Source organism: Alligator sinensis, unplaced genomic scaffold (assembly GCF_000455745.1).
Source record: "Alligator sinensis unplaced genomic scaffold, ASM45574v1 scaffold560_1, whole genome shotgun sequence".
NCBI lineage: Eukaryota > Metazoa > Chordata > Crocodylia > Alligatoridae > Alligator > Alligator sinensis.
The window spans coordinates 1842665-1863513 of record NW_005841837.1 but is presented as its reverse complement, the minus strand read 5'-3'; the positions used below and the strand labels follow the sequence as shown (position 1 = coordinate 1863513).

General features: G+C 48.5%; 1 protein-coding gene across 1 annotated transcript in view; it reads left to right on the top strand.

The window, feature by feature from the left end:
• Positions 1-20849, top strand: part of ABCA1 (ATP binding cassette subfamily A member 1) — a 122823-nt gene that overhangs the window by 81237 nt on the left and 20737 nt on the right. The window contains 20 exon segments of the mRNA XM_006039495.3: positions 1910-2115; positions 2201-2377; positions 3353-3575; positions 4218-4439; positions 5147-5351; positions 5983-6096; positions 6656-6827; positions 7460-7591; positions 8470-8609; positions 9004-9141; positions 10013-10233; positions 10710-10782; positions 11472-11674; positions 13529-13577; positions 14010-14123; positions 17660-17808; positions 18283-18407; positions 19409-19507; positions 19948-20137; positions 20288-20382. Coding sequence (XP_006039557.1) covers positions 1910-2115; positions 2201-2377; positions 3353-3575; positions 4218-4439; positions 5147-5351; positions 5983-6096; positions 6656-6827; positions 7460-7591; positions 8470-8609; positions 9004-9141; positions 10013-10233; positions 10710-10782; positions 11472-11674; positions 13529-13577; positions 14010-14123; positions 17660-17808; positions 18283-18407; positions 19409-19507; positions 19948-20137; positions 20288-20382 — 3047 coding nt within the window.

Below are 20849 nucleotides of genomic sequence, written 5' to 3'. Positions count from 1 at the left end.
GGTGCTCTCCCCTACCCTGGGGGTCTTCAAGAGGAGGTTAGATAAGCATCTAGCTGGGGTCATCTAGACCCAGCACTCTGCCCTGCCTATGCAGGGGGTCGGACTCGATGATCTATTGAGGTCCCTTCCGACCCTAACATCTATGAATCTATGAATCAAAACTGGACACAGTACTCCAGATGTGGCATCACCAGTGCTGAATAGAGGGGAAGAATTGCTTCCCTTGATCTGCTGGCACTGCTTATACTAATGCAGCCCAGCGTGCTGTTAGCCTTCTTAGCAACAAGGGCACACTGTTGGTTTATATTCAGCTTTTTGTCCACTCTAATCCCCAGCTCCTTTTCTACAGAGCTGCTGCTGCTGCTTAGCCAGTCAGTTCCCAGCCTGCACTGGTGCATGGGATTGTTTCTCTGGAAGTGCAAGGCTTGGCACTTGTCCTTGTTCAACCTCATGAGATTTTTTTTTGATTCAATCCTCCAATTTGTTGACGGCTTTCTGAATCCTAGCCCTACCCTCCAGCATATCTGCTGTTCCCCCAGCTTGGTGTCATCTGCAGACTTGCTGAGGCCCCACTCCTGTGCCATCTTCCAGGTCATTGGTGAAGATATTGAACAAAACTGGCCCCAGAACTGACCCCTGGGACATTGGACTTGATACTTGCTGCCAACTAGACATTGAGCCATTGACTACTACCCTCTGAACCCAATGATCCAGCCAGTTTTCTATGCACCTTACAGTCCATTTATCCAAGCTGTATTTCCTTAGCTTGCTTGTGAGAATATTGTGGGAGACTGTATCAAAAGCCTTGCTGAAGTCAAGGTATGTCACATCCACTGCTTTTTCACATTCCAGAGCCAGTCATTTAATCATAGAAGGCAATCAGGTTGGTCAGGCATGACTTGCCCTTGGTGAATCCATGCTGACTGTTCCTAATCACCTTCTCCTCCAGTGCTTAGAAATTGATTCCTTGAGGACCTGCTTCATGATTTGTCCAGGGACTGAGCTGAGGCTGACCACTGTGTAGTTCCCTGGATCTTCCCTTCTTACCTTTCTTAAAGATGGGCACTATATTTGCACTTTTTCAGTCACTGGGACCTCTCCCAAGAACCATAAGTTTTCAAAAAAGGTGGCCAGCAGCTCGGCAATCACATCAGCCAACTTCCTCAACACCCTTGGGTGCATCCTATCCGGCCCCATGGACTTGTACACGTCCAGCTTTTTTAAATAGTCCCTAATCTGTTCTTTCACCACTGTTGGCTGCTCACCTCCTTCCCAAACTGTGCTGCCAGGTTCAGTAGTCTAGGAGCTGACCTTGCCTGTGAAGACTGAGGTGAAAAAGGCATGGTGTATTTCAGCCTTTTCTGAATCATCTGTCACTAGGTTGCCTCCCCTATTTAGTAAAGGACCCACGCTTTTCTTGATTTGCCTCTTATTGCTGACATGCTTGTAGCTAACTGCAACTCCAGTTGCACTTTGGCCTTTTCCAGACCTCTTATTCTATTTGTTGCTCTCCTCTAGACTCTGCAAGATACTTGCATCTTTCTTAATGCACAGGATGCACAATGAGACAGCTGAGGCTTCATCAGGGCTGATTCCTGTACATGCTTCCCAGAATTCTGTAGTGCAGCTCATTGCACTGTTTACTCACCTTGTGTTCCACTATAGCCCCCAGATTTTTTTTTTTTGCAATACTACTACTCAACCTTTGATCTCCATTTTGTGTTTATACATTTCATTTCTCCTTCCACAGTGTAGCATTCTTGTCATTAGGGAGTTTCATGTCGTTGATTTCAGGCCTTCCCTCATATTAAGGTAGTTTTGAGTTCTGATTCTGCCCTGCGAAGTGCTTTCCTTTCCTCCTGGTATCGTGTCACCTGCACGCTTTACTTACAAAACGTTTTTCCTTTAGTGTGTTAATCTGGACAAACTGGAGCCTATAGCCACAGAAGTGCGGCTGATAAATAAGTCTATGGAGCTGCTGGACAAGAGGAAATTCTGGGCTGGTGTTGTCTTCAATGAAATTGCTCCAGACAGCACAGAGCTGCCACCACATGTCAAGTACAAGATACGGATGGACATAGACAATGTAGAAAGGACCAACAAGATTAAGGATGGGTGAGTGTTGCCCCATGCTCATTTTACGAGAGGCTGGAGCCTAGGCAAGGATTTCTAACAAGTCATCTTTGTCCCCTTGGGTTAGGTACTGGGACCCTGGTCCCCGCGCTGACCCCTTTGAAGACATGCGCTATGTCTGGGGAGGCTTTGCCTACCTGCAGGATGTAGTGGAGCAGGCAATCATCAGGGTACAGACAGGCACAGAGAAGAAGACCGGTGTCTATGTGCAGCAGATGCCCTACCCATGTTATGTGGATGATATGTAAGTTGCATGGCATGACGTCCACCTTCCTAGAGCAAAGTTGCTGGCTTCAGGGCTGATCCAGAGTTGCAAGCAATGTGGCTATTGCCTCTAGCAGAACTGGGCTTCTGGCATACTACTGAGTTAGCCGTGTACTTGTGTATCAATGTGTGAACCTGCCTCCTTTGCTCAGCTTGGGGTTTCCTGCATTCTGAATGTACCTGAAGGATCTAGGACTATGTGACGCTTCAAACCACCTCCTCATGTGGGTGCGGGGAGGCCCTGCCTCAGGAGAACTCTGAGTGGCACTGCACCTCCCAGGTGCAAAATGTTGTGGGGCAGAGGTAGTTACTTCCCCATATTGCCGGTCAGCCCTCATGGCTTGTGTGCATGGGGGAAGCTGTGTCTCCTTACCCTCAGGTGGTTAGCTTGCTCCCTGTGGAAGAAGCAGAACTTGTACACAAGGAGAGTACAAGGGATGCAGTGGTGACTGGTCCTTGTTCAGGGCCCTTGGGCACATGTCTGCTGCTGCAATATGGCACCAAGGGGTGTTTTTCTGAGACATGTCATTCCCACTCTACACATGTGGTTCCCATTGCGTTAGAAGCCATTTAGCTGCTTAGCGCAGTGCCCTGCACACATCCTAGTGTGTCCTGCTGAGAGGCACTTCAGCTCTGAGAAGTGTGCCCATGTTAAGGCAGGTACACAATTTCCAGTCCAGGATGTACTGCCTGTGGAATGGCCCTAGTGAGGCTCAGCACGGTTCTCCCACCTGCCATGCAAGGATGTTCCCTCAGTGATGAGAGGTGAGCCACTCACCCAGTGTTACCCAAGAAGCTGCATCAGTTTGTCTCAGAGGCTGTCAGACGCCACAGCCATCCTCCCCTTCCTCACCACTTCTTGAGTGCCATGTGTCCCACGACTTCTTGCAGCACAAATAACCACAGCAGCATTTCCCTCTCCCTTTCCTGTGACCCCTTCCCTTCCGTCCCTCAGCTTCCTGCGTGTCATGAGCCGCTCGATGCCTCTCTTCATGACCCTGGCATGGATCTACTCAGTGGCTGTGATCATCAAGGGGATTGTGTATGAGAAGGAGGCCCGCCTGAAGGAGACCATGAGGATCATGGGTCTGGACAATGGCATCCTCTGGCTCAGTTGGTTCATTAGCAGCCTCATCCCCCTCCTCATGAGTGCTGGGCTGCTGGTGCTGATCTTGAAGGTGAGATGGGTGCTGTCTCTATCCCCTTTGCTGTGGTGTCAGTCTCCTGTAGCTGCATCATAGGGTTGTGCCTCACTCCACCAGCGACTTAGAAAAGCTAACACTCAGGGAGCAGGTGGTAACCCAGTGGCAAGAGGCAGTTGGTCCTGGAGCAAGGCAGAATGATTTAAAATAACAGGAGGGCTGCAGTTTTATTGAGCCAGTGCTCCTCAAGGTACCGTGAGTCCAGTCAGAAAGCCCTGAGGTGAGGTGACCCATTGGGCTAATGTAGTGAAAGGCCACCAGCTTCTGCAGCCAGTGGCACATCAGGGAATGATGTGGCTGGCATCACACCCAGCTTCCTTTGACTCCTCAGTCCAATCAAGTAGATTTCTATTTACATCTGAGTCAACTTAGGGGGCAGCCCCTGGGGTATGGAATAGCCCCTCTGGAGCTGTATCATGATACCTTAACTGCTCTGCCACTAGGCTCCTGCTGACATTGTAGGAAAATATACCATTAGTCATGCTCCTGTCCCACCTGCTTACAATACTGCCATGGATTACTGAAGCAGACAAGCTGGGGCAGTGAAGGCCATAATTATTAATTACTTCTCTGGGGAGCTTGTCGGATGCCTGATGCACAAAATATGTCCTTGCCTAGGTGGGAAACCTACTGCCATACAGTGACCCCAGCGTGGTGTTCGTCTTCCTCTCGCTCTTTGCTGTGGTGACCATCTTGCAGTGCTTCCTCATCAGCACTATATTCTCCCGGGCCAACCTCGCAGCAGCCTGCGGTGGAATCATCTACTTCACCCTCTACCTGCCCTACGTGCTGTGTGTTGCCTGGCAGGACTACGTGAGCTTCTCTCTCAAAATCTTTGCTGTAAGTTGGAATAGTTTTGGCGCTACAGAGCAGCTTTGGGTATTGGTGAGATCAGGAAAGTGCTCAGGATGATGCAGTTGCAGTGAGGGACAGGCAGGCATTATGGAAAATGAGGCTTCAAGAACCTCTAGAATGATTTTTGGGTCACTTCAAAAACTTTTTTGAAACTGCAGAACTTTACCCCCTCCTCTGTGGTAGAAATCTGGGGTCTCTTCAAAGGATCACTCAGTCAGAACAAGCCAGGCCAACAGATTTCTGTGGCTGAAGGGAAGCTCTTGCTTTTTACTAGGGGCAAAGAATCCCTTTCCACTCCCCCATGTACACAAAAGCTAAGTAGTTTCTTGTACAGGCTGTGTACCTATCTTACCACTGGCTTTTTTTTCCTTCCATCTGCTCCTTGTCTCATGGTCCTCTAAAGGAGTCACATGACCATGAGCCCAACCCTAAAGGAGGACTGAGTGAGCACCAAATCAGATGAAGGGGGTTGACAGGTCCCCCTGTCTGTGCACCTTGGGTGGAAGTCCTAGCTCTGCTGGGAATTTTTACTTCAGTGGGGCCAAGCTGCCATCCTTAGTGTGGTAGGCTAGGGCTGTCACATTACATTAGCTCTGAGCCCCCAGTGAGTTCACTTTTAAAGATCAGGTCTTATTTTGTCAGGAGCAGGAACAGTACAAAGACTCAAGCATGTTCACCTCTTCCTCCTCTAGAGTTTGCTGTCCCCAGTAGCCTTTGGGTTTGGCTGCGAGTACTTTGCACTGTTTGAGGAGCAGGGAGTTGGCATCCAGTGGGACAACTTCTTCAGAAGCCCCCTGGAAGAAGATAGCTTCAGCCTCACCACCTCTGCTGCCATGATGCTTTTTGACACATTCCTTTATGTGGTTATGACTTGGTACATTGAGTCTGTCTTCCCAGGTGAGCCTTGATTGTAGGACATGATGTTCTGTCTTCACTGCCCTTCTCTTCCCCTCTTCTTTGCTACCCACTCTTTAGACTTGCTCTTGCCTATTTGCCAAGAGACCAAATACTGCCTGTTTCAGGCAGAACTGATACATCTCCTACAAAAGGGCAGTGGGGGGAAGTCTCGGCCATCGGTAAAATCAAGTCAAAGCTGGTAATTATTGGCTTTATACACCAGTATAAATTTACGTTGAGGCAGAGCAGACAGAAGAGCAACTATTCCCAGACAGCAGCTTGCAGTGAATGCTGTTACAGTACCTTGCTGGCAGTTGGCAGGGGAACAGGTGATAGCTTACTTATGGCAATGGTTACCTTTGAACAGCTGTGAAGACATGAAGCACCTGTGTAGCTTTATACCTGAATTTTCCCTTGATGGCTGTAAGTTACTTGGATGTAGGTGTTTAATGTGTCTGCCTGCTCCTTGTCTATATCAGTGTAAAGACTGATTATTCCAGTGTCAATGTGCTTTGTAACTAAGCCCTTAAATCTGATGCAGATTTTAAAATTACTGTCCTGTACCTCTGAATAAAGAAATTTTGTGCATGATTTTCTGGGCTGATGCAACTACTTTCCGTTGCCCATCTAGGCCAGTATGGAATTCCCAGGCCCTGGTACTTCCCCTTCACAAAGTCCTATTGGTTTGGTGAAGAATCGGAGAAGAGGCAGTACCCCCATTCTGATCAGAAGGGCCCTTCAGAGGGTGAGTGTCGGACACGCTATGCCCAGAACCTAGCTGCTCTGTTTTAGATCGGGTCAGTGGGGATTTGCCTGGGTAGGGGACATCAGGGTTTGACATTCCTCAATTAAAAGCATGCCTACCTTAGTCCCATCTCACTGCCTGACTGTGTAGTCCTGGTACAACCAAAACTCCACAGAAATCAGTGGAATTCTTGTCCATATGAGGCTTGTAGGACTTGACTCTTTTGAGGCAAATTATTCTCAGTATGTCTCAGGAGTGGATAATCAGTGGCAAAAGGCTCTAACACTTGTTGTAACCTTTCCATGAACTATACCAGACCACAGATCAGGGTCTTCATGCTGGTCACCCAAGTATTACTTAGTACAAAGCTGAAGTGGGGAGCCATGGAGAGAATTACACCTGTGGAAAAGGAAACCAGGAGGCTTCCTAGCTGCCCCACCTCCCTGTGAGTTTCTGCTGAGAAACACAGCGGCTGCTTCAGTAGCAGCTCAGCCTCGCAGTGACAGGGGGCCCATGTGTGTTCTGTACTACTTAGCTGATTGCTTTTGTTTTCTTTCAGTTTGCATGGAGGAAGAACCCACTCATCTCCAACTTGGGGTGTCTATTCAGAACCTGGTGAAGGTTTATCGCGATGGCAAGAAAGTGGCTGTAGATGGGCTCACCCTGAATTTCTATGAAGGGCAAATCTCCTCTTTCCTAGGACATAATGGAGCTGGAAAAACCACCACTATGTAAGGACAGCATGTTTTTTGAAGGAGAGGGAGAAGCACCCCTTAAAGTGGTTCTGAAATCCAGTGCTGTTTCTATCTGGGATACCCTACTCACTATATGCAGGTAGATGAATGGATAGATCCAGGGCCTCATCCTGTCTCTGCTGACTTCAGTGGAACCCAAAAGGTGGGGGGGGGGGTGTGCAACTTTAGGATGGTAGTGAAGGGTAGCTGAGTTTCAGGTGAAGGATGTATCTGAATGAGGTACTATCAGTTAGTGCTTTTAATAACTCAGTATGTGACCCTGGCTTATTGGAATAGGAAGACTCTGTGGAATCCTTCCAGGCTTTTAGGAAGAAGGGAAAACATTTCTCCGGCACAGAACCAAGCACATGCACTGTGATCTAACAGTGGTGAAAATCTAGCAATGCCATTTAGGGGACAGTCCTGTTAGTGTGTACTTGTGGGCAGCAACTACTTGATGTGGGTCGTCAGGTAGATGGATGAATAGAAATACGCAGATCCAGGTCTGTACATTTTCCTAGGCTTCAGTCCAAGCCATTATCCATTCATCTGCTCTTGAACTTCTCACTTTGGACTGCTCTATGGCATTTTGGAGCTTACTCAATACCTCTCATGTTTTGTCATTTCAGGTCTATCTTGACTGGCTTATTTCCTCCGACTTCAGGCACAGCCTTCATCTTGGGCAAAGATATCTGCTCTGAGCTCAGCGCCATCAGGCAGAACCTGGGTGTCTGTCCCCAGCACAATGTGCTGTTTGACTTGTGAGTATCAATCATGAAAAATCATGCTGGCATTGGTCTTTCACTCATCTCTGACACTACCACCTTCTGTAGCTCTTAGCCAGCTTCTGGAATCATTCATGGCAATTTAATTCCAGAGTAACTCCACAGAGCCATGATTAGAATAAGGGAAATCCAGCTGTTGAGGTAATTGGGGTATAGTGGTGAGAAGGTTCCTTCTGAAAATTGGTCGAACCACAAAGTGTATCTATTTTTATCACTATGGTTTAAAATGTACACAGACCAAGAATCAAGACTTGAAAGCATAGCTGTACGAACAGATCCCCCACTGATTCTTACCAGTCCATCTGTGTCAGTTGAGCTATGCCAGGTTAAATGTGTCATGGTTTTGTTGGCTTGGGATTCTGGCCTGTAATGTTCACTGGGAGCTGCAGGGTGGCAATACTGTGTAGCAAACATGTGGCGCCTCTTGAGTTCCATTCCATGACTTAGCATGTAGTGGGGGTTATAGCAAGAAGATGTACTCCCAAGGTGTCAGTCCAGTGCAAAACAGGTTTGGGCATATACAGAATACACAGCTGGGCAGGAAGACATTCCATTTTGTTATTTGTGCCTGGGGTTTATAACCACACCCTAGATACCATTTTTTGGAAAGTTTTTTTTTCACTGAGAAAATAAGGCAAACATTTCCAAAGTGATTTTTGGATGTAGGTGCAAGCACAGACCTCAAAGGAGTTTCACAGTACTGAGCACCCACTCTTAGGCCCTACACTGAGCACTTTTATAATCACTATCCCCTTCTGGAGATCCTGGTCTTAGAAACTATTTTCCCATAAACAAGTTGAATTGAGAGAGAGTCCAAGTGTTGAGTTGTGCCTGGGCCTGCTCCCATCCCCCAGACTGACGGTAGAAGAGCACATCTGGTTCTATGCACGCCTGAAAGGCCTGACAGAAAAGGAGGTGAAAGAGGAGATGGAACAGATGGCGATGGACGTTGGTTTGCCTCACAAACTCAAGGCCAAGACGAGCAAACTCTCTGGTAGGTCCAGAAACTTCAGATCTTCATGCCTCTCTCTCTAGTTGCTCAAAAAGCTCTGAGGAGGGCACTGTAAGAGATTCCTTTGCCTCAGTGTCAAGGAATTGTAATGTAACCTGCCATTCAGCATGTGTGACTCACCCCTCTCCCTGCTTGATTTACCCTGGCACCTCATCCATCTCCCTTCCTGATTTACCTTGGCACCATGACACTGGGGAGAGGGGGGGAAAGCACTGAGCCTAGTGTCTCTTAACTCTGTTAGAGTGTGCACATGACTGTAAGAGGCATTGGGGTGCAGGCAGATGGGAATCTGATAGATACCCCTTGCTGACCTTCATAGTCACACCTGCCTACCTAGAGCACTCCAACATGAATGCTTCTCTCCCCGATTCTGCAGGTGGCATGCAGAGGAAGCTGTCGGTAGCCCTGGCCTTCGTAGGTGGCTCAAAGGTGGTCATTCTAGATGAACCAACAGCTGGCGTTGACCCGTACTCTCGCAGAGGCATATGGGAGCTGCTGCTGAAATATCGACAAGGTACCTGCTCTCTCCCCTAGTTAACGCATGTTGCTGAAAGCCAGGCAGCATCAGTGGCTTATGGGTTATGTGGAGCAGATTATCCTTCCTTGCCTGATCAGAGGGGGCACAGGGGCATTATCTGTATCTTTATGTGAAATCTGTTAAGGCCTGTGAAGGAGACAGCAACAGACTGTACTTTAGGCCAGCGTGCCCTGGTCCATGTCCATGCTGCCTGTTGAGCCCTTGCTCTTTAGATGGTGGAACTATATCAAAGGGCCAAAGAATGAGCCATGTCCTGACTTCACTTCCAAGGGAGGGAAGAGGATCTGAAGCCAGATCCTGATTCTCCCCTTATGCTCATGTGAGTCTGGAGTAATTCACTCCTGATTCACTTGGGTGGCTGAGATCAGAACCTGCTCTTCAATGTCTGTATTAAGGAAAAACCTTCATGTGCCATGTGGACTCTATCATTGGTTTCAATCCCTTTTGGTTGCCTGACCCTGAAGCCTCCTCTCTTCCCCCAGATGAGCAGAATCTGGCAGGTCAGGAGTTTGGCTATAGATTGCATCTCGCATGTCTCAGATAATAGCACACATGCAGACTGGAGAGTGCAGTCAGTGCCATTATCTGCAGCAAGTGCAGCTGCTCCCTTTTCAATCCTAGCACTATGAGTGCATGAACAGGGTGTTGGGACATGGGACATGGGGCAGAAGAGAAAAGTCGCACCAAACAGATGCAGGTACTTTCTTCTGTACCTCCCAACCATATGCAGACACCATCTAGCCTGGATCCAGCTCTCACTCAACAACATGAGGGGCATGAGGAGATCAGTGATTTCATTGACTTGCTGCTATTTATTGACATTTCCCTGCCTTTCCCTTATTTCTAGGCCGCACAATCATTCTCTCCACACACCACATGGATGAAGCAGACATCCTTGGGGACCGCATTGCCATAATTTCTCATGGCAAACTGTGCTGCGTTGGCTCTTCCCTGTTCCTAAAGAACCAGCTGGGAACAGGCTATTATCTCACCCTGGTCAAGAAGGATGTAGACTCTTCACTGAGTTCCTGTAGAAACAGCAGCAGCACTGTGTCTTACCTGAAAAAGGTACATAGCTGCTATCTGCTCCCTTTCCCTATTCACACTCATCATTCTTATATCAAACCTTAAGCTTGTCCAGAAGGCATTGACTAAGAGACAGGACAATAGGTGGGCTGAAATGAAATCCCATCCCACTGCCACAGAAGACTTTTTTCTTATTTGATGCAGCCCTTCAGATTAGATCTGGTTAAACTGTTGCATCATTTGCAGGGTGTCCTTAAAATCAGTTTTCAGCATGGAAATGGATGTTTCTGCTTTGAGAAACTTGGTTCCTGTGTTGAATAGAGTAAATATGAGCATCTGTCGTTGCCCTACTGTTTTATCTCAACTGTTTACTGCACCAAACCATAGTAAAATTCCCTATGCTAGACCCTTTCTTTTGCTGTTCGTCTCTAGAGGGTGTTGTAAGGAGAGTGCAGTATACTGCTGGCTTCCTAGGCGTCCAGCTGTAGATAACTTTTCACCTTTTCTTTTCGGACCAGGATGACAGCGTGTCCCAAAGCAGCTCTGATGCTGGGCTTGGCAGCGACCATGAGAGTGACACCCTGACAATCGGTAAGGACTGAAAAAAGGAAAACAAGCGATTACACTATGACCCTCTCTCAGCCCACCTATTGGGCAACTCATACACACGGTGCCTTTGTTCCTTCTGTCTGTAAATGGGGATCATACCACTGACCTACCAGCCTCTTGGAGGGGGTTGTAAGGACTGACCAGCTAATATTTTTAGAGTGTTATGAACACAGTGTTCTAAATATGAGGATATTTTGCCTGATGAGCCATTTGGGGTTCAGACAGGCCCAGGAGTTCATGGCCATGGAAGATGATAACATTTGTCAGCCTATTTGCATTGCCCAGAGGTTTCGTAGATTTCATAGACATTAGGGCTGGAAGGAACATCGTAAGATCATTGGGTCAAAGGATCCCAACAAGATAAACGTCTAAATATAGAGGTGGTTGTTGTGCTAGGACAGTGTGGCATGTAGGCCTCCTTCTCTGTTGTTTGGTTTCCAAGAGTCTCGAAAATGCTGTAATTACAAAAGAGCTGCTGGGCTGGGACCTAATGTGGTATAAGTCTGTTGCTCCATTGCAGCATTATTATTGCACGATTCCTGCAGCAGAATCATGGTGATATGCACCATCTGGGGATGTATCTCAAGGAGGTTCCTGAGCCTATTTATTCCTTACTAACCAGCGGTGCACAATAACAGCACAGGCACATTCTTGTACTTTGGTTCCTCCAGATGTGTCTGCTATTTCCAACCTCATTATGAAACACGTTCCTGAGGCCAGGCTGGTGGAGGACATTGGCCATGAACTTACTTATGTCTTGCCATATGAAGCTGCTAGAGAGGGAGCCTTTGTAGAGCTGTTCCATGAGATTGATGACCGCCTCTCTGACCTGGGTATTTCAAGTTACGGCATCTCTGAAACTACTTTGGAGGAGGTATGTGAGCTAAAGCTTCTTAGAGAGTGCAAAGCAAGTGATTGTGGGGACCTGGGCAAAGTCATCCCATCTCCCTAAGCAGCCTGTCTACCTTGGAACTGTTGTGGCTCTGAGCTTATAACCTGCAGGAGTCTGAAAATAGTTTTATTTCCCTCTGCTCCATTTAGGTCTGTGCTCGTAAGAGACAAACATTAGGAATTAACAGCTGGATCTGCAGGAGGTGTATATGGACACAAATCCTTTGTAATCAGTTGCGGTGTACCAATCCTACACCCATGATCTGACCCTGAATATTTTTTAATTACTGCATGAAGCACTTTTTGGTACTTTGGGGCTGCTCTGAGTTGCACCTGACTTCTACAGCCCCTAAGACAGGGGTGGGCAAAATACAGCCTGTGGGCTGGATCCAACCTACCAGTTGATTGTATCTGGCCCATGAGCAGGCAACCACAAAGTTGTGGGATCCAGCATCCCCTGTGGACCCAGGCAGATGCCCCGGTCTCCAGTGGGAATCTGCCGGCAGCATCCACAGCTGATGCTGGTCTCCATCTGGCTCTATTTCTGGTGTGCAGGGCGCAAGCTGGCGTAAGCTATGGGAGGAGCCAGGACATTGTGGATCAAGGCATGCTGTAGCTGCAGGACAGTTCAGGTGGAAAGGGAGAGAGGGAGAGAGAGAGATGCAGCCCTATCCACCCCCTGCCCACAATGGCAGCAGCCTGATACAAGCTGCTGCTGGGTGCCAAGAAGAAGTGGGACCTGGCGGTGGGCATGCCACCTCCCTTTTGCCATTGCCGGGACCCTTCTTGCTGTAGCCGTCCAGAGCCCACACTAGGGATGCCCTGCGGCTGTTCCCCACTGCTACTGCTGACACCAGCACTGCTTCCAGGCTGCCTCAGGTCCCTGTGCCTGGCAGCAGGAAGGACCTGCAGGGCAGCCCCAGCTCAGGCTCCAGGCGGCCTCAGTGAGAAGGGCTCTGGCAGCAGTGAGGGAGAGGCAGCCACGCCCACAGCCAGGCCCCACTTTTTCCCAATGCCCAGCAGCAGCTTGTGCCTGGCTGCTGCAATCTTTGCACCTGGGGAGCTGATGCCAAAGGTGGGCAGCAGCTCCAGCCCCTGCTTGGGGTAGAAGGATGGCCCAGAGGTGGCATTTGTGGCAGTGGGGGACCAGCTGAGCTGCCTCTGTTGAAGTTGCAGCCTACCCATACTGACACCAGCTCCCCATCTGCCTGTAGCCCCATCCCACGTAGGGAGGTCTGGTGAGGTTTTGCACAGAGGGGCGGGTGCTGACCCAGTCTGCAACAGCTCCTCAAAACTCCCTATATGGCCAATGGGCCCAAATAATTGGCCACCCCTGCCCTAAGGGTATTATTTCATGCCTGCCTCTTAATCGCAAAGAGATGAAGATTACAGTCAGCACTAACTCTGCTTAGTTGTGCTTGAGAGTTAATGGTGGCTCTAGCAGGTTAACAGTGCTGTAAATAAAAAAGTTCATAATGTACATGAATATGGGTGTTGCATGCCATCATCCATGAGAATTAAGAGAACATGCGTGCTGTTAGCAAAAAATAGCGTCCCAAACTCCATGATCAGAATTCTAGGGGGCACATTTTGTTGGTAAGTGGTCAGGTGTCACTAATTGCACTGTAGTCACGGCTGCAAAGCAGTGTCCCATGAAGTCCCCCCATTCCCCCAATCACTCTCATCCAGGGAACAAATACCATGACCCTTCTTTCCCATGTTGGCATGTTGCCCCCTGCGCTGGCAATCTTAGGATCTCCCACATTATTTCTGCCAGCCCATCACTGCTGTCATGCATCATTTCTGGTTTCCACTGTAACCTCTCTTTGCCTTTCAGATCTTTCTCAAAGTGGCTGATGACAGTGGGGTGGATGCAGAGACATCAGGTGAGCACAGATGTCTCAGGCCCACATTACCACAGGTGTCATGCAAGCTCTAGCTGTACTGCTTTAGACACAGGACGTTCATGTATCTGCTAATGCGCACAGCTGATAGAGGGCTGGATTCCTGGCTGGAGTGAATTCCTGTTAAAAGGAATGCAGTCACTGGGCAAATAAGGGGGTCTAGTGATTCAAAGCAAGGAAGTGGAAATAAGTGGATATGAGAGTTCCATTTCCGACTTAGCCACAGATTCAACTCTGTAATCTTTGGAGTCTGTTGGCCTCTGTTTAGGTCCATGCATAAAATAAATGTTGTTGCTGACATGTAAGAGCTGTAAACACTTCTGTTCCCAGTGTCTACATCTCATTGAGACCTAAGCTGGTTTGTTACCTTTATTCAATAGAGTAAGACAACTAATACATACTGTTACCTTTTAGATGGTACATTACCTGCAAGAAGGAATAGGCGGGTCTTTGGAGACAGACAGAGCTGCCTTCGTCCTTTCACAGAAGACGATGCTTTTGACCCCAATGATTCAGACATAGACCCAGGTAGAGTTGGAAGGACCCATGTCCTAATAAGCACAGGTGTCTCTCTCTCTGCCCAGTTATTCTTCTGTCATTGAAAAACAGTAATTCTAGAAAAAACCTGTTCGCTGTCTGTGTTGTTTGGCAAATTGCAATGCAAGAGAAACTGGATGTTAGGAAGAAATTGAAAAAGCCAAGCAGCATCACACAAAGGAGTTCATCGATTTCATACACACTAAGTTGTAGGTCTACAGAAGAATATATTTTCAAAATTCCTTCCAGTGAATGTGCTACTAGTTTCTATACCATGTTAAAATCCCTGATGGACTGAAACCTTGGCTGTTCTGTCCTTGGGCAGGATATTTTTAAATCCCTATTTTCCTTCATGGGTCATGGCCAAGAAGAGTGAAACAAAGTCAGTCAGGCAATCAGAATTATGTATCCTGACTTGCTCTGTGGTGCACAGTAAGGCCCTGAAGAATCAAATGCATGAATATGAGGCAGTTTGCCAGAATGGGAGTTATGGGGCCTGCCCCAAAGCCCCCTAAGTCAGTAGGGAGCTTTTACCAATGTTTTCATTGGGCACTGGCTCAGCTCATTATACTGATACAGTATCCACAGTGACAACTTGAATATGGAGATGTGACATCAGCACAATAACTTTATTCCTAAAGTACGCTGTAACTCAGCTGTTAAATTTTCCTGCTCTTGTATCAGTATTTACCTGCCCTTTGAAATTCAAATGCCCTTCACCAAGGCCAGGTTTATATTCCCATTCTCAGAATAAATAGATCATCATGTCTGCTACTTGATGCCTTATAATTCAGGGTGTCGCTAGGCTGAAAAGCTGGGCTCCAGTGTGGCGGGCCAGTAGGGGGTGCTCCTGCGCTGAGACACCCACCTCACTGCGCCCAACCACCTTCCAGGCTCCGAGTGCCTCCCTGGGGGTGCCTCATGTCTAGCCAACCCCCTTCCTGGAGCACACCTGCTAGCCTGGCGGTAGGGCCGCCACCACCCGGGGTCTGAAGTGATCCTGGCTCTGTGCCCCCTGAGAAACACAGGCCTAGTAGCCCTTGAGGGTACTCAACTCACTTCAAGAACTTGGGGTGCTTCCCTCAGTCTGAAGCACAAATAATGGTCTCCCTTAGTCAGCTGAACCAAGGGGACCCCAAGGCATAATTTAGATCCACTCCCAATAAGTCTCCCACACTAGGTACAAAGGAGAACTTTATTGGTTACACGGAGTAGGTTTGGAGTAGTGTACAGGGTTGGGCAATATCAGAGAAATCCCATAGAGCAAACTGGGTGGCTGGGTAGCCTTTGATCACGCATCTGAGTTACTGCAAGCTCTATATCTAGTTAGATCTCAGGTAGCTTACAAGTATCATCCAGAGGCAGGTGGAGATTCCCTCTGGAGGCAGGCAGTTCATTGATCATGAGTTTCAAGAGAGAGCAAGTTTCAGATGGTCCAGCTCTTCTCTCTGAGTTTTCATCATGGCTACTGCCCCTCCTCCTGGGCAATCCTTAACTTTTATATAGCCCTTATGACCTCATTTACCTAGTCCAACGGAGACCAGCACCTGTTGGCTGTCAGCCAACCAATTTGAAATGTATCACTGGTTGCTGGGCAGACTGGCAGGGTCTCTAGCCCTCTCCCAGTCAGTTTGGCATTGCTTAGAGCAATAGGGAGCGTAAGCCCCTCACCAAGGTATGTTGATGCCAGTCACGTAGGCAGGAGCTGGTTTCCCCTCTCCCTCAGGAATGTATCCAACTCGGGTTACCTAAAGAGATGGGATGTCTGCCCTCTGCAGGGCCCACGTTAACCAAATTGTCACAGAGCAGAGTTTTTGGGGAGAGAGAGAGGTGGCATTCTGCCACACTGTAGTACCCATGATGAAAACTCCGAGTGAGAAGAGCTGGACCATCTGAAACTTACTCTCTCTCTTGAAACTCATGATCAATAAGCTGCCTGCCTCCGTAGGGAATCTTCACCTGCCTCTGAATGATACTCGTGAGTATGCTACCTGAGATCTAACTAGATGTATAGCTTGCAGTAACTCAGATGCGTGATCAAAGGCTACCCAGCCACCCAGTTTGCTCTATGGGATTTCTCTGATATTGCCCAACCCTGTACACTACTCCAAACCTACTCTGTGTAACCAATAAAGTTCTCCTTTGTACCTAGTGTGGGAGACTTATTGGGAGTGGATCTAAATTATGCCTTGGGGTCCCCTTGGTTCGGCTGACTAAGGGAGACCACTAATTGTGCTTCAGACTGAGGGAAGCACCCCAAGTTCTTGAAGTGAGTTGAGTACCCTCTAGGGCTACTAGGCCTGTGTTTCTCAGGGGGCACAGAGCCAGGATCACTTCAAACCCTGGGTGGTGGCGGCCCTACCCCCAGGCTAATGGGTGTGCTCCAAGAAGGGGGTCAGCTAGATGTGAGGCGCCCCCAGGAAGGCACTCGGAGCCTGGAAGGTGGTCGGGCGCAGTGAGGTGGGTGTAAGGCCCTGAAGAACCCGATGCACGAATACAAGGCAGTTTGCCAGAATGGGAGTTATGGGGCCTGCCCCAAAACCCACTAAGTCAATAGGGAGCTTTTACCATTGTTTTCATTGGGCACTGGCCCAGCTCATTATACTGATATAGTATCCACAGTGACATCTTGAATATGGAGATGTGACATCAACACAATAACTTTGTTCCTAAAGCACACTGGAACTCAGCTGTTAAATTTTCCTACTCTTGTATCAGTATTTACCTGCCCTTTGAAATTCAGATGCCCTGCACCAAGGCCAGGTTTATATTCCCATTCTCAGAATAAACAGATCACCATGTCTGCTACTTGATGCCTTATAGTTCAGGGTGGCACTAGGCTGAAAAGCTGAGCTCCAGAACTATGTTTTTCTGTAGCGTTTGTGGGTGTTCAGGAATAATGTCGTGGCTCAGGACCACCTCTTCTTGTGGAAGGGCTTAATGAGTAGATAGCTTCAGAAATCTCAGCTTCACAAGCGGTACTGTCGGATGCATTAGGGATTGATGTCCATGTGGCATCAGTCCCATTGGTGGTTTCCAGAGCCTCAGCCTAAGTGTATGTTGATTCCTGCCTCACAGAGAGAATAAATATAGATAGATGCATATCCTCTCTGACACCTTTCCACTTATTCTGTACCTTTGCACCAGTCCCTATGTGCTGGGGTACTTTTGCAAAAAGTCCTGAGATTTGAAGTCAGGTTAGAGACCAGGGCATGTGTCATCAGTGGGCTTTGGCTCTGAGATTTGCTTCCCTCACTACTAGAAGACTGTGCTGTTGTTGCTTCTAGTTCAGAGCTGCTGGCAGGAGTGCAGGGCTCTTGTGGGCAGCAGCATTTTAAGTGCTGGGTGGTCTGAGCCTGCTCTGAGCCAGGAGATAGAGAGGTAAGGCTGTGTGCAGCTTTTCTACCCTCTCCCCTGCCCCCATTTCCTCCCCAGGTGCTCACACTCTCCCTTCCCAAGAGGAAGCAGCCCGTGAGTGAGAAGTTATTGTTCTGTTCACATGGAAATCTGGTGATTGTTGTTGGCAGAATCCAGAGAGACAGACCTGCTCAGCGGGATGGATGGCAAAGGCTCCTACCAGATGAAAGGCTGGAAGCTCACCCAGCAACAATTTGTTGCTCTGCTGTGGAAGAGGCTGCTCATCGCCAAGCGCAGCCGGAAGGGCTTCTTTGCCCAGGTGAGACCTGGTGGCTCTTTTGGGGTTCCCTGGAAGGTGGTCCAGTTATCTTGGTCCCTCCCAGGGGCTGCCATGGCCTGGCATAAACCCAGGCTTGGCCGCAAAGGGGTCCTCTGTTGGGCAAAAACATCAAGGGTCCAAAATGTGGTTTTGTTCCGTGTCAGAATAGGATTGAGACCCTCTGGAATGTTTTTGTGGACGAGTGAGATTCAGACAGACCCATCAGAGAATAGGCAATACTTCTGTACTCAGGTGTAGGATGCGGGGGAGACAGGTTCAGGTTCCTGACAGAGAGCAGGAGTTTGAACCTGGGTCTCCCATGCTCTGACCCTGGGAATTCATGGTTCTGAGAGATCTTCCTGGCTGAAAATGTCATTGAAATATTCCTGGTCAGCTGTAGTTCAAGGCATTGTTTGTTTTGAGTCTGTAAACACCCCTTTTAAGGCAACTGTCCGTCTTCCATTGTGATTGCAGATTGTGTTGCCAGCTGTCTTCGTGTGCATTGCCCTCATGTTCAGCCTGATTGTCCCTCCCTTTGGCAAATACCCCAGCCTGGAGCTGCAGCCCTGGATGTATGACGAGCAGTACACCTTTATCAGGTACCTTTTGCATGATACAGGGGTCCAGGCAGCTGGGGTGTGCCTGCAAATTCTGATCTCTATTTTCACCAAACTGTAACTGAAAGATACTATTGATCTTTATGTTGCCTTAAAAAGAGGAGGGAGGTCTATAATAATGCCTTTCCCTCCATAGAACTTAGTGCACTCTGCTGCTACATCACATGAAAAGGAAGCACAAGCTCTTTGCTGAGTTGCTTTCCATGAGAGCAGTGGCCACAGTTACTCCATGGAGTTAGTGGGTTCACGTATGCTTGGGTAACTCCCACATCTGTGGGTGGAAGAGTTGCTGTTCCCAGCAGCTAGGAATAATGTTTGCAGGGCATGTTCCTGGGGAGGAAGACAAGCCCTGCAGCAGGGGCTCATCACTCCTACTCTGCCTCTGTGTTTGACTGCACAGGGCTTCACAGAGCTCTCTCAAGGATTAGGAACTGCTCAGCTAATTGTGTGGCTGCCAGCATGCCAGCTCACCTTTACGTTTGTGTAGAGAGCAGTAGGGTGGGTACAGGCATGTGGAGGTGCCCTTGGATGATTTATTCTGTTGCCAGCCACACTGAGACAGTCATGTTTGGTAGCAGTCAGACATTGATTGCACGTTGGTGCTTTGAGCTTCCCACTGGAGAGGAGATTTTCAAAGACCTATTTCAAAAAGCAGTTAGACACCTAATTCCCATACACTTTCAATGGGAGTTGGGCAGGCATCTTCAATCTGTGCCTTGGAAATTTTTCCCTCAAGGTTTTAGGTTAGTCTGGAAGTAGATAAATAACAATCAGAAATAAGAGGGAGAGTGTGTGTATGTGTGTGTGATGTGTATACACGTGTGCCTGAACATTCTCCAGAGAAAACTCCCCTCATTTCCTTTCCCTGACCCTTTCCCTGTGTCTTTGCCTTGCCTTGCCTTGCCTTGCCTTGCCTTGCCTTGCTGTTGGCTTTGTGTGCACCATCCCAGGGTCCTGATGTTTTCTCTCTGACTCCCCCCTAGTAACGATGCCCCAGAGGATTCAGGCACGCAGAAGCTTTTGGATGTTCTTATCAATGAGCCTGGCTTTGGAACTCGCTGTATGCAAGGACACTCCATTCTGTAAGTAAAACCCAGGCCACAGCAGATGCGAGGGTGAGCATGCCCCACGCCCACTGTGCTCCCCAAGACTGCATGTCACCTCAAAGACAGAGCTGGCACTGTGGGTACACTTGAACCCATGCCTTTGTGGTACCAGGTTTTGTGAGAGCTGTGAAGCTGAATTAAAGCCCTTTGAGTTCCCCAGAAAGGTGCTGTAGCTTAGGGTGTGATTATCCAACATGCTCAGGGCTGGCCTGCTCCTACGAAGAGCTTTCTTTTTTATTTAGATGGGAGCAGAGCTCAGTTGGTGGAATTCGGGTGTTGATTTCAGTGGGGACTGTGTGAACCCAAGGCTGAGCACTTGAGCAAGTCCCAGCCATCACTCATTGTCTTTATTGCCTAAAACTTTCTAAAAAGCCAGTCTTATATGGCATTTTTGCTTTGGCTCTGTCGTGGCTCAGAGACACTCCTTGCATCGTTGGGCAGAAGGAGTGGACCACAGCTTCAGTCCCTGATGCAGTCAGGGACATTCTCCTGAATGGGAACTGGAGCATGGAGAACCCCTCCCCATCCTGTGAGTGCAGCAATGAGAAAATCAAGAAGATGTTGCCTGTGTGCCCTCCTGGTGCAGGTGGACTCCCCCCTCCGCAGGTAAGAGGGAACTTGACTGTTCTCCAGTTCACTGGGGCCCATGGGCTGGGGTTGGGAAGGGAACTGAGGGGTTGGCACTGACTTCTAGGTGGGATGTGAGCAAAGCACACCCAACTCAGTGTCCTTTTGTTCCCCTGCCTGTGACCCCAGAGAGAGCAAAACACTGCTGACATCCTACAGAACCTGACAGGCCGGAACATATCGGACTATCTGGTGAAGACCTACGCACAGATCATTGGGAAAAGGTGCCTACTATGTACATTTCCCCTTACTGCTTGCTGCCAACTGTTATAGGATGCACTTTGCCCCTGTGCAGAGCCTCAACCAAAGTCCTCTTGCAACATTACACTCCCACAGGGATGAATGTCACCCATGAAGAGACTTAAAACTGTGGGCCAATTTGAGATGTGAGTCTAGGGGAGTCTTAAGGAGTGTAATTCACTCTTTCTCCTGGCCTAGAAGGCTGTGCTGTACTCCAGTACAGGCTCCCTGTTGATTGCTAGGACTTATTCACACCCATTCAGAACACACCAGGGTGTGACATGCTGCTTCTGTCACATCCTCTTCATGGGCCTGACCCAAAGTGTACCATTCTCAGTGAGAGCCTTTCCATTGGCTTCAATGGGCTTTGACCCCAGCCCTATATTCAGACCAGGTGGCTGAGCATTCATTGCTTTCTCTATGGTGGCTCCCATGAGCCTCTTGGAGCCAG